The sequence below is a fragment of the Lepisosteus oculatus genome, chromosome 8 (genome assembly GCF_040954835.1).
Source record: "Lepisosteus oculatus isolate fLepOcu1 chromosome 8, fLepOcu1.hap2, whole genome shotgun sequence".
In the NCBI taxonomy this organism is placed as follows: Eukaryota; Metazoa; Chordata; class Actinopteri; order Semionotiformes; family Lepisosteidae; genus Lepisosteus; species Lepisosteus oculatus.
In genome coordinates, this window is record NC_090703.1 from 12721309 (window position 1) to 12734200 (window position 12892).

General features: G+C 42.4%; 1 protein-coding gene across 3 annotated transcripts in view; it reads left to right on the forward strand.

Moving 5' to 3' along the window:
• Positions 1-12892, forward strand: part of mapkbp1 (mitogen-activated protein kinase binding protein 1) — a 61143-nt gene that overhangs the window by 30940 nt on the left and 17311 nt on the right. For 2 of the 3 annotated variants that reach the window (XM_015350713.2, XM_015350714.2), the window contains exons 5-14: positions 548-605; positions 2740-2910; positions 3615-3752; positions 5708-5890; positions 6209-6226; positions 7783-7943; positions 9635-9824; positions 10020-10157; positions 10836-11020; positions 11504-11595. In XM_015350713.2, coding sequence (XP_015206199.2) covers positions 548-605; positions 2740-2910; positions 3615-3752; positions 5708-5890; positions 6209-6226; positions 7783-7943; positions 9635-9824; positions 10020-10157; positions 10836-11020; positions 11504-11595 — 1334 coding nt within the window. The remainder of the gene's footprint in view (positions 1-547; positions 606-2739; positions 2911-3614; positions 3753-5707; positions 5891-6208; positions 6227-7782; positions 7944-9634; positions 9825-10019; positions 10158-10835; positions 11021-11503; positions 11596-12892) is intronic. The other variant, XM_015350715.2, reaches the window with a different exon arrangement.

Sequence of the window (12892 nt, forward strand, 5' to 3'; positions counted from 1 at the left end):
ATTCTGGAACTGTAATATTCATGGAACTGTAATTCTAATTCTAGCATGGTTCTTTAGTACAAATCATATTTATACCCTTTGCATCAGTTGAAAGCAAAATGTTTCTTTACAAAGCCTCAGATGGCATTTTAACACTGGTAGGGACACATTCAAATATTTTCTTTTTGTTTCTGATAAAATTAGTAAATACTAAGGAGCATGGAAAGAATATAGAATATTACTTCAAGTAAAGTTGTTGAAGCATTCTTTGTCGTCTTTGTTACTTAGCAGATCATGTATGCAAAATGGATGTCGGCAAAATCGACACCCATTGGAAAAGCCTACATTTTCTAAAAAGAAAGTCACGTGTACCAAGAAACACCTGGTGTACTGGTGTGAACTTTGATATTTGTGAAAGTTCAGAGTCTCTTTATGAGTGCTCTTTGATGTGTTCAGCATTGTTTTTGTTGTGTACTACTGAGTTCTTCTGGAAATTGCTTATGCAAAGTTGGAAACCAGGTACTGTATGTAGCATTCACCAAAATGTTTTTCTCTTCCTTTTTTCTAGGAAAACAATTACAGCTTTATCTTTCTCTCCTGATGGCAAATACTTGGTCACAGGGGAGGTGAGTCATTCCTCCTCTAAATGTTTCGATTAATATACTGTCAGGATTTGCTGACCTCTGTAAATTCCCTGCCACCTGGGGCGATATTTCCTAATTTATGACATCGATTTCAGCAATACACCACAACTGTACCTAACCTCGCTCTTCTAACCACAGGAATCAAGTCAATGTGCAGAATCCTGACTCCTGTCTAGTTTTGAAATTGGTGTTCATGAAACAATTGCTAAAGCAGTAGAATCCTAACAGGCTACTTCATTTTAATGATGAATTCTTCTATGATCACAATTGGCAACTTCTAGTACAAATCCTGTTTATTTTTATTACACTTTGGTCCCTGTGTTTGTGTATGTGAGAGCTCTTTAGTTTGTATGCTCTATGAGGAGCTGTGGCTTGCCCCCAAGGCAAAAAACTGACTTACAGCACAGTAAAATCCCTAGTCTAGGTGCATCTTTTTTCTGTTATCATGGCCACACCCTTGTTGCCCATGACATGTTAATTATTTAATTAATTAATTATTATTGAAGCTGGTTAAGTGCATGCATTCAGGGTTGCCATGGTTGTGCCAGGCATGATGCCAGCTCATTGCCTGACTCAGGGAGGCAGAGAGCGAATGGCACAGGAAAGTGGCAGGCAGCCGGCCACGGGCACACGTGCCAGCTCATCTCTCATTCCTCCAGTCTGCTGGGATTTTTTAATGCACTCCAACCCACACTTCTACCCCACTAAAGCACTGGCCCTGTTTGATCCTGCAATGTACCCTCTAATCCCCTTCATTACAGTCACAGCAGGGGTGAGATATCATTACAACCACTCTATCACTCTAAACGAGTTTTTATTTAGATTGGTTGAAATGTGTTAACCTCCCTGAAAGCTGTAAAGTGCGCAGAACTATACATATGTAGAATACCATGCTACATACAGTAACAGCACCATTAAGACCACTTCACTGTGACTGTAAATCTATTGCAAACAAATGAAACGCCAAGCATAAAAAACACTGGGGAAAAAGTGCTGCAATTTGTTTCTTTTGCTACTGAACGAACATTTCAGGATGCTTTCTTTGGCCTGTCTACTCACTATGTAGTGGCAACACAGAACATATACAGCACTAACAAAAACTATTTCAAAATAGTTCAAAAACTGCATAAAATTGCATTATAAAACTATAATATTGACTGCCAACAGGATCAGGGAATAGGACAAGCCTGGGAGGATAATGGAAAGAAAGAAAACAGGATTTCATGACAATGTGAGCAAAGCCTTTCTCACTGCCAAAGAGCAATAGAGTGCAGAACTAGATAATCTGCACTATCTAAAGAAATGGTGGCCTTTGTGTTTCACTGTTCCATTCCTAAAGCATGACCTGCCCTAAGCTGCCTTGGTCACCTATTCCTTCCCCTTGAGGAAATTATCAGATTAAATACTGGGCTATTGACAGCTTGCCCTCAACAACTGTGCCTGCAATAGGATGAGTGATTACAGAAGACTACAGAGATTCTCAGAGATCCAGTGCAGTGCAAAAGCCACAAATGCAAGAGGATTTCTATAAAGAGTTTGAACAAAAAATACTACCTACTGCCATCACTCCCACCACCTACTGTATGTTATCTGTGCTCCTAAGCCTGGTCCACAAAGGTACACAAACGGAGAAAGCTCTGGAAATCTGCCAGCTGCATATGCATATTGCCAGTACAGTTTAAGCTGTATTCATTTCACTACAAAAAAAACACGGAAAATATAATTAGTCTTTTGATCCCTGTTCTCTAGAGAGAACCTCCCCTCTCTTTGGTCTCTCTCTACCTGCGTCAGCTTGACAGTGACATACCCCTCACAGAAAGGACTGCAAATGAGTGGGCTGGCAGCTATTGAGACAACTACCACCATGAGAAAACTTGGTATTGATGTGTGGATGTTCTTAAAATCTTTGATCCCTGTACAGTATGAGAACAAAAGAACACAATGGGTCCTAGGATGTGAACCAGCTGTTTCTTGAAAGAAGCCAGGATTTCAGCTTCAGCGGTGTGGCCAGGTTGCTTGTTTGAGACTCCCACAGAGCGGAATGATGTAATGTCAGTGGCGTGCGCAGCCTGTGCCAGTCTCCCTGCGTTCACACCCTGCCGTGCTCTCTCCTCAGAGTGGGCACATGCCAGCAGTGCGGGTGTGGGATGTGGCAGAGAGGACCCAGGTCTCGGAGATCCAGGAGCACAAGTATGGAGTGTCCTGCGTGGCCTTTTCTCCCAACGGCAAGTACATTGTCAGCGTGGGCTACCAGCACGACATGATCGTCAACGTTTGGGCCTGGAAGGTAGGCCTCTCTTTGTGGGGTACACTGTGTTTTGTGCTGCTGGGGTCAGCATCGCTAAATGTCATCCCTGCCCTTCTGTCTGGTGATTCTCTCTGGCCTTAGTGGGAACCTTGCATGACTTGGCTTCCTAGATGCCAGGCCCCTCTCCTTGGTGTATGTCTCTGTATTTTGTCTCTTTTTTTCCTGTCGTGTGCCTTCAGCTTGACTTAACTGCTTTATTCTTCTCATGTGCTTTGTCACTTCATCACACTACATCTCTTGATTTCACTTGTCTTTCCAACATAAAACTCTTGGTCAGATTTTGGGATGTCTGCACAGGCCATGTGAATCATGAGGGTGCTTTTTCTTTGTTTTTTACACATTCTTCTGAAGAAATGGAGAGCTGTTAAACAATAGGGGGAGGAGAGTGACCCACTTGTTTTAATTTTCTTAATTATTTTGGTATGTTCAAGGACTTCTCGCTCTCTGTTTACAAAAATAATCTGGTTAAGAGTCCTCACAAGGCACATAACAAACTGAGCTGTGAACATTAACAACAAAGGCGTCTCTTGTGGACTTCAAAAAAAGAAAGCCAGTAAGCACTTTTCAGGCCAAACTAAAAAAATCTATAGTAAGTACACTTTCACAGTCAAGCACAAAGGCCTGTTTCACAACTTCTCGAGTACCACATTCTTTATTAATCTTTTTTTTCTTTCTTTTTTCAGAAAAATGCTGTGGTGGCTGCCAACAAGGTCTCCAGTAAGGTGACAGCAGTATCATTTTCTGAGGACAGCTCTTATTTTGTCACTGCGGGTAACAGGCATGTGAAGTTTTGGTACCTGGACCACACAAAGTCCTCCAAGGTATTCCATCCATTAAAACATTGCCTGCTGGGATAGCTTTAGTCTTTTGTTGTTGCATAAAAAGATAACATGCTGTTATACACTTTTGCACATCATTTACTGTACAATCTTCAATCCTGCTTGCTGCTATTTCAAAACTAACCTGGGCCATATGAAAGCATATGCACAACACTTTAAAGTGAGTTTATTATCAGAGTGATATCCCAGTTCCCAGATTGATATGTTATTGACTGTTTTCACGCTGTAGTGGTCTGTGGAAACAGTGGAGCTCAGGTTTCAACGAGAAGGCTGATTCAGTAGCCCAGTTAATACCACAGTCCCACAGACTGTAGGTCGGCCTTGAAATGTTCTTATCCTGCAAGACCACTAATTACTGTATTCTAACCAAAGCTAGCAGTCTTCTTTTTCTTTACTGTACTTGTTTTGGAGACTGCTGATCTCATACATTGACATGGAGATTTCTGGAGATATCTGGTTCTAATCCAGGTATTAGAGTTCAATGTGACACACTTAGGAGATGCCTGGGTTTAGATGTGTTAGTGTTAAAAAAAGTGTATTATAGTACAGGCTGTATGAATTGCATGATAATAATTTAATTACTTATTTAGGCAATATGAATAGGATAGTTGGCTGCCAGGGAGGGTTTGCCACTGCCGTACATTCATACAAACCATCAATCACAATAGATGACTCCTGTTTTATCATATCTGTAGTATTTTAAACACAGCTTTGTCTGCCACATAGTTTTGCTCACAGTTGGGAAGCATTTGCAGATCCCTAGCATTATATTATTGGATTACTACAGATGTTATATGGGTGAATGACTCTCTCTTGTCCGTGCTAGGTGTTGGCAGGAGTGAATTGAGTCCTTCTTCAGAATTATTCCCAGCTGCCCTTCTTGGCCTCGTGCCTGTCTCTGCCTGCCCTTTTTTCACAATTGAAACTACCAATGATCTATACCTATCCAGTTAGGAACTATCAGTACTTTTAAGATTTGACTCCCTGGCAATCACACGTGTACTTGGGAGAGCCCTGGAGTGAATGTACACTCTAGTGTGTCAACATGTTCATGTGACATGCTTACACACAGAAATGTTCATCATGTGACATGTCTGGGGAAGAAGCACATCTCCTGCTGACGTCACCTCAAATCTGCTCTTGCCCAGCAGGTCACAAAGTAGTGTTTGCTGGAATGTTGTGAGAGCTTGGGACGACCTAATTCCACCTCCACCCTGAAAAGTGTCACTTTTCCAGTTGTGGAATCCTAGTGCACCTCTCGTGTACCTATCGTTGTGTATCCTGTCCGACCCCTCCCTGTCTTTTTCCATCAGATTCATTTACATTGGCTGTTTCCAGCTATAATTCTAGCAGAGGTGTAACTGTAAGGTGTTTGCTCTCCTGCTTACCTAAACCTTAGTTATAGCTAAAACATACTGTAGTTTGCCAGACTGAATATACTATGCCATATATACTGTTCATGCTAGCTCTAGCTCCAGAACAAAGCCAGACTGAATATACTATGCCATATATACTGTTCATGCTAGCTCTAGCTCCAGCATTTTAATTTGGATAATTTGACATTAAGCACACAAATCTATGTATATACCAGACATGCATTGCAAGGTTTAAAATACTGAAAACATTCACCTTCAGATATGTCATGGAAAACATCTGTTTTGAAACGAAAATCCATTAATAGGGTTACTAATATATATACAATTAAAATACATTTGGCAGCAAACGTTTGCTCCACTACATCTGTCTTTGTTAGCTTTTATATAGCTTTCTTAATCATGTGATTTTTAACTGACATTAATTAGAATTTGGAATGCAGGCAGACCAGCTAGTTAATGAGTCCCTCTTTTCACACTACCCCGTGCTTTCCCTCCCTCTTTGTATCCCTGTCTGTGAGTTGCTCGGTCTCCTCAGGCTTCTTGCTTGTGTGTCTTGTCCAGGTCAATGCCACAGTGCCACTGCTGGGCCGCTCTGGTCTGCTCGGGGAACTCCGCAACAACTTTTTCAGTGATGTGGCCTGTGGGCGCGGGCGCAAGGCAGAAAGCACCTTTGTTATCACCTCCTCCGGCCTGCTGTGCGAGTTCAATGACAAGAGACTATTGGACAAGTGGGTGGAACTACGGGTGAGTGTGCCTTGCCCCCAGGGACAACTTCATCTGCAGGAGTTTCATTGCTCTCTTAAATAGAATCATTGGATTGATGAAAGAACATGACTTGGTTATATTAAGAAAGATGGGTTTAATAAATTTTAAGACTATTTCCTTTTGTTCACTATAAACACTCTTCAAATGATTCGGTGCTCTTTGCAAAATTGTTGACTAAAGTGTGCATATATCTATATATTCAGGTTGAATCCACAGTAGCCTTGGAAGACTCACAAGGTATTAACTCCACTATCTAATTTTGGTCTGTTCTGCTTCTTCTCTTTTCACACTGAGCAGAACACAGACAGTATCACAGTAAGTCGAAGCTTAGTCACTACCTCGCCAACTGGTACCACTCCCATGCCACCTCCCATTGATCATCAGTCTGCACTTTCAGAAGTGTTTCCTGGAGTGTCCACCTCAACACCTTTTGCATACATACTATCATTCATCCCCACTCCTTTGCCCTGGACTTGCAGTGTGCAGGACATCATACTGTATTTTACTGGAATCACCAATTTTTAATTACCTCAGCTTACTACCACAACTCTTGTACCCCACTCAGGAGATAGGAATGTACAGGCATCTTCCAAAATATGTTGTCATGCTTCCTGTTCTTGTCCCAGTGTCACTGCAGCTTCATCTAGAAACTATCAGGTGTGTGGCAAGCCGCCATTTGCCAGGGTACTCCAGCCAACTTACACCTACCCATCTTTCATGTCCCTGCTAGGGAATCACATTCCCATTTGGCTAATGTTGTAACCATGCAACTGACCTGACTAGTGTAACAGGGCGAGCCACACAGGAGCTCCAATATCAGGAATAATTTTAGAGTGCAAAGGAACAAGTAACAGGTTTATTCCATGCTGAAAAAAAGAAGAAAGAGAACACAACGTTTCGGCTGTGGAGCCTTCTTCAGGTGTCAGACACCTTTGCAGCCTACGCATGCTGACGCAGCTACCCACCTGAACTATAATTTTAGAGTGATTGATGATAACTCTGTGGATTCATATAGTGGCCTAGAATGAGGTCTCTTGTGAATTCTCTTTGAAGAGGTGAGCCTGGTTCCCCAGAGACACAACATATATTCAGTTCCAGCGTAGGAATTCTCCTGGGTGATCTAGGTCATCTGGACAAGCACATTCTGTGTTGTGGTGAAGTGAAGCAAATTTGGTCATGTCTAAGGCAGTGAGTAACGCACAATCAGGCCATTGTAGTAGTGGTTAATGGGTAGTGAGAGCCAACTTAGGAGAGCAGACAATGCAACCCTGTTCACAAGTCCAAACTATCACATGAAAGATGCATTCCAGCAGGGCATTTGATTATCTTAATTTTGTAATTGTTCACTGAACGTCCTAGGTCCTTGCACTTGAGAAACCATGAGCAGTGTTCTTTTTTTCAGGGTGTTTATAGCTGCATAGGTAAAGATCCTCATCATAAGACATTAATTATCTCAATTAAAAGTCTCTGTCCACTGATTCAAAATAAACTGCAGTTGAAAGGTGACTCCCAGACAAGCATATTCACACACAAACTTCTGTGGACATGTAAAGGAACAGTCACCAGCACTGAAATCATTATTTACACCCTTTATTAGGCTTGTTCTGTTGCAAGAATAGAATGCAGTTAGAAATGAGTAGTCTTGGGTTCTGGTTCTCATCCTTGACCTGGAACTAGAAACATGAGCCACCAGCATTGGCAATACTTTAGTCTATTGGGATCACTACAGTAAATATGCATTGCCATTTTTTAAGGTATTACCTATGCAGGTAGTACACATTTCTTTGTACACTACCCTTTCACCTTCATTTCCTTGAGTAATTATCCCCTGTAGAGGTTTGCCAAGTATAACATGGCTCTTATTCCTCCAGACAAGCCTGGCCACCTCCATCTCGGTGAGCGAAGAGTTCATATTCTGCGGCTGTGCCGACGGGACGGTCCGAGCGTTCAATCCCATCAACCTGCACTTCATCTGCACTCTGCCCAGGCCACACAGCCTTGGGACTGACATTGTGACAGTGACTGAGGCCAGGTGAGCGGTTTGGGGCAGGATTGGGCTAGATTAAGATGCCACTTTTCAAAGTGAGAGGCTAAGGCTGCTTGTTGGTTAGTGGGGAACTAGCGGGGTGTTAGCGGTTATATTGAGAGATCGGAGCCCTGAATAAGGTATAAAAGTCTAGTAATTCCACCCTTGTTGCTTGTGTAGATACACTGCCAGCCCCACATTGCCTTACAGGTGAGTGAGTTCTGGTTGGAGGAGTGGTCAGTCTCTTCCTGGCATCACAGAAATCTTGCTGGTCCCAGGAATCACTGCTGTGTAGCAAATTGAGGAAATCCAGGCACATCTTACCGCCCCAAATTCCAGTAGTACTGCGACAGTTGTGCTCTGCCAATTGGGGAACTCCAGACACAGTCAAGTATTGTCATTAATGGCTGGACCATAGGATCTCACCTTGTGTCTTGAACAACTGCCTGTGCTGTTCAGAACCCGTAGCATACGTCCATATTGACCAATGAAATAATTCAATTAGTATGTTCTTTCATCTTTTTTATTTTTGTAATGTCTACTTGTGAGTTCAAAAGCATAATTTTATAACGCACTTCTCCAAGTGATTGCCAGGAAATTGACAGTAGAACACAAGCTCACCTGGTTTTGTGCATTCTGTGGTGCATTGCTGTGCCACATTGATATGCTTCCCTTTTTCATATCCTCTTTGTCAGAATTTCTTTTTGAACCCAGTCATAATTGCCAGGACAAAAAAGAAAAGAAGGAAATACAGTTGGCATTAATCATAAGCCATTTAAGAAGTATGTTTTTGAATGGAGGTCTTTGATTCAGAATGAGCTGTTCTAATGAGATTTAACACAATGCATACTTAGTCCTGGTGCTGATTCCAGGACCTGGCTAGTGTGGCATTCTGTGGGCTGTGTGGAATCTGACTCGGCCCAACAGGATGCAAGTATGAATACTTTCAATAAAAAGCAAAACAATTCCTCCCTTTTTCATTATTTATGCAGGACATATGTGGGTTTTGCTTGAATTATAAAGAGATTACAACTGCTTAGAATTCCATACTGTCCACTAGGGATTTTTGAAATCTGTTGTTGTTTTTCAAGACTCTTGAAGGGCTATTGAGAATTTCTTGTCAATTTCCCCTTGTAGATAAGCATGAAAAGCACTTCTGGCATGTTACCTGAATGTTTTCTGATAATCAGTGCATTCTCCCTTAGAATAGAGACTACCACAAGTCATTCTTTGTACAGTAGTCTCTGTAATATTCATGGATCCTTACTGGCAGTTATTTATGCAAGCAATTTATCTGCATAGATCTTATCTCGATTCATATCTATTTCAGTGGTTGTTATGTATTAACATCATTTAACTAAAGCACTAGGCTGAGCATCTTTTAGAATGCTGGTATAATTTTCAATAATAGTAAAATCTGGTGTGTAAGTTCTGTGATTAGACATACTGTTAGTCAGTATAGTACTACAAGTTAATGTTTTTCATGAGTCGTTGAGTAGATATTACGTTTGGAGTGTTTTCAACACCTTTTTTCAAGGGAAAGAAGCACTAACCGAAATAAAAGGGGGTGGGTGTTTGGGTTTGGTCATTTCCGTCTGGTGTGCTTTTGTTCCTCAGCATGCTGCTGCTAGTATAGTTTACTTGTCTTTCGGGTCATCGGTCAACAACGCTACCTATGCCCTCTCCCCTCTTGCCAGTCACCTCTTCTCCTACAAGCTGGATGCTCGTTACCCGGACACGGTGGCGGTGACCTATGACCCCACAAACCGCTGGCTGTCCTGTGTGTACAACGACCACAGCCTGTACACGTGGGATGTGCGCGATCTTCGGAAAGTGGGCAAGGTGTATTCAGCACTTTACCACGCTGCCTGTGTGTGGAGCGTAGAGGTAAGATCGGCATCAGCCCAATCAGTCTTATTGCAAGAATGGAGGATTGTGGGACAGTGCTGTGTGTGTACTTCTAACTATTTCTGTTCAGTATGTCCATGAGCTGTATGCCCTTTGTGCTGTAGTGATGTGCGACAGGCTTTTGCACTGTTTGTGGTGCTGTGCTGAATTGACAGCCATGTCTCTGTGTGTCAGGTGTACCCAGAAGTGAGTGACAGTGCTCAAGCCTGCCTCTCCCCTGGCTCCTTCTTCAGCTGCTCTTCTGACAACACCATACGGCTTTGGAACATAGATGGGCACAGTGCCACTCTCACCCGCAATGTCATCAGCAATGTGAGTCTGCCAGCCCCTCCAGTACAACTCACTGTCTCACACTATATGAAACATTTACCCATCAACATGGCCAAGCAATGAAAACACAGTCAGGAATGACAGAGAGATTAAACCAAAGTGGGCTGTCATCGCAGTCTGACGTGTACAGTGTTTGTGGTCACTTTCTGTGGACCTCTTTACAAAAGTGTGTAAAAGTGAATGAGTATAAATCCTGTGCTGGTGCAGGATTGGAGGGGGGAGGAAAATTGCTGCTCAGAATGTTGTGATTCATCATAACATGTCTGGAGAAGCATTTCTAAACAGTGACTGAGGAAGTGATTCAGTTTTGATTGCTGCATTGGAGAACTCTTCAAAGATCAACGTCCGAGATAAAGATCATTCCATTTTCAGAATTTGAGCTCAGGAAACCAGCAAAGAATCGTTTGCTGCCTTCTTTTGTCTTTGAAGATTTGTTTAAAGAATAATGGCCCATAGTTAAATTAAAATGTCTAGGTTTTAGATTGATTTTTTTAGTCAATTGTGTATTCGAAGAATCGTAGGTAGATTCTGACATTAGTTTACTTAGCTTCTTATGGTAGTGAAAGTTTCAGTATCTCTTCCCATATGTCATGGTCTTATTGCGACACAGTTGTTAACAAAAAACTGACCCTATGTTTTTCTGTGTCCCTATATGTCCAGGACCTCCTGAAAATGATCTATATGGACAACAATACTGCCTCCCTGCTGGACACTGAGTGCACCGCCATGGGTAATACAGAAAAACCAGATTTCCAGACCTCTGACAACAGGAGTGGCATCAGGACTGTGTGTGTCAGCCCCGATGGCCAGCACTTAGCATCAGGGGATCGGACTGGGACTCTCAGGTATCCTACTGCTTTCTGTCCTCAGAGAGGTGCTATTGCAGAGTTCTTTATTACATACTTGCCACAGACAGTGAATTGAAAAAGAAAGTACACCTCCTTACAATTCTGTGGTTTTACCTATTTAGATATATCTGATCTTTACCAACTCCTCCCCAACCTCATGTAACAAACCACACACACAAATTTTACTTTGTCATTATTTATGAAACAAAAAAATCAGCCAACATACAGAAGCCTTGTGTGAAAAAATAGAACATGTCCATATAAAGAACATGTATATACAATGCAAAATAATTAATGTTTGGCTGAAACATGGTTCCTAGTTGGGCCATATTCATATTAGGAGAGTCAGCCTGGTGTTTGTAGCTGAGAAGCATCCCCTCAGCAGAGTTCAGGAGGGCACGTTATTGCGCTGCTGTGTAAGGTGTGAATGAACAAGGGTGCTAGTTTGCTGTGCGAGAGCCTGGCTGTGCTATGTTGCAGAATCCATGAGCTCCAGAGCATGGGGGAGATCCTGAAGGTGGAGGCTCATGACTCGGAGATCCTGTGCCTGGAGTACTCCAAACCCGAGACAGGTGAGACCTCTGGCGTAACTTGAGCCTCCGACACTCCATTTCCTCTACCGATTGTCTTAATCGCCAGGCTCATGAGAAACCTCCGCCCACAGCACCAATTTCAAACACGTCCGCATCTACAGGAAGACGCAGTATCTCTGCATCTCACTTTCCCTCCCATTTCTGTTCATCTGGGGCTCGAAAACAGCCTTCTGTAAACACATCTGGTTTCCTCAGAATTGCACTGAGACACAAAAAAGTCAGCTTATTAGCTATTTTTAGAGGTGAATTGGTAATAGAATAGTATCTGTATATAGTGGTAAAAAATACAATTTTTGCTGATACATTGAAGTTCACTCCTATTTGCATTCATTCGCATTCCTGTTGGACTCTGAAATGGAAGATCACAATAAACTTGGAGTGCTTAGGAAGTGAGGCAGCAAACGGAACAGATGGTGCCGCAGCCCTGCTCGTTTGTGCTGTTTTTGCAATGTGAAATACTGTAAGTGCCGAAGGCGTTATTCGAGGTGCAGCCTCTCCTTGTTTAATGGAGTGTGATCCTTAGTCTTGCAGAAAGGCAAGTTTACTGTAGAAGAGGCTCCTCCCCACACAGCTCTGGTGTGCTGGGGGTCAAAGGTGGCAGCTGTCCAGCACAGCTCTCCCTCTCTTTGAATCTCTTGTTAAGTGGCTGTAACTGTCAGAGCTTGCTTGCTCTGGGTATTAATGTCTTTTTTATTTTATGGTGTCTAATTCTGTCTGCCAGTTGACACGGCTCAGCTGGCAGAGTTGCTGGTACTACTTTAGTCAAGAATAACCCTTGGAGACCCACAGGCCTGTAAGTCCTGATTCCACAGGGGCCTTTCCTTCTCTCACCTGCAGACTCCCACTGCTGGAGGAGTTGGTAGCCCTCCATTGTGTCTGCACTTTCCTCTCTCCAGCCTTTTGTCTTTTCTAGAAATATGAGAAAACCTTGTTTAAAATGAGCACGAACTGTTATGAGTCTTGACCTGTTGGAAAGGTGGCTCAGTATTGCAGTGCCAGTTTTGGAAACATAAGAGCTTTTTTAACATCTTTCTCTGGAAACTATTGAGAATGAAATTTTGAACAAAAGTAATCCTATGTTTACTTGAGTAGGTGGCTATAACTAGATATAATGGAGAGTTTTTACATCCTGGAGTCTGCACAAAATAAAAAGCACAGTTCTTATGAAATATGTAGGTTTCTGAACTGGAAAAGTTTGTGTTGCACAGTGCCAAAGTGAACTAAATATTAAAATAGAGCTGTCTACCACGATTGGTCAAATAATACCCAACAGAAA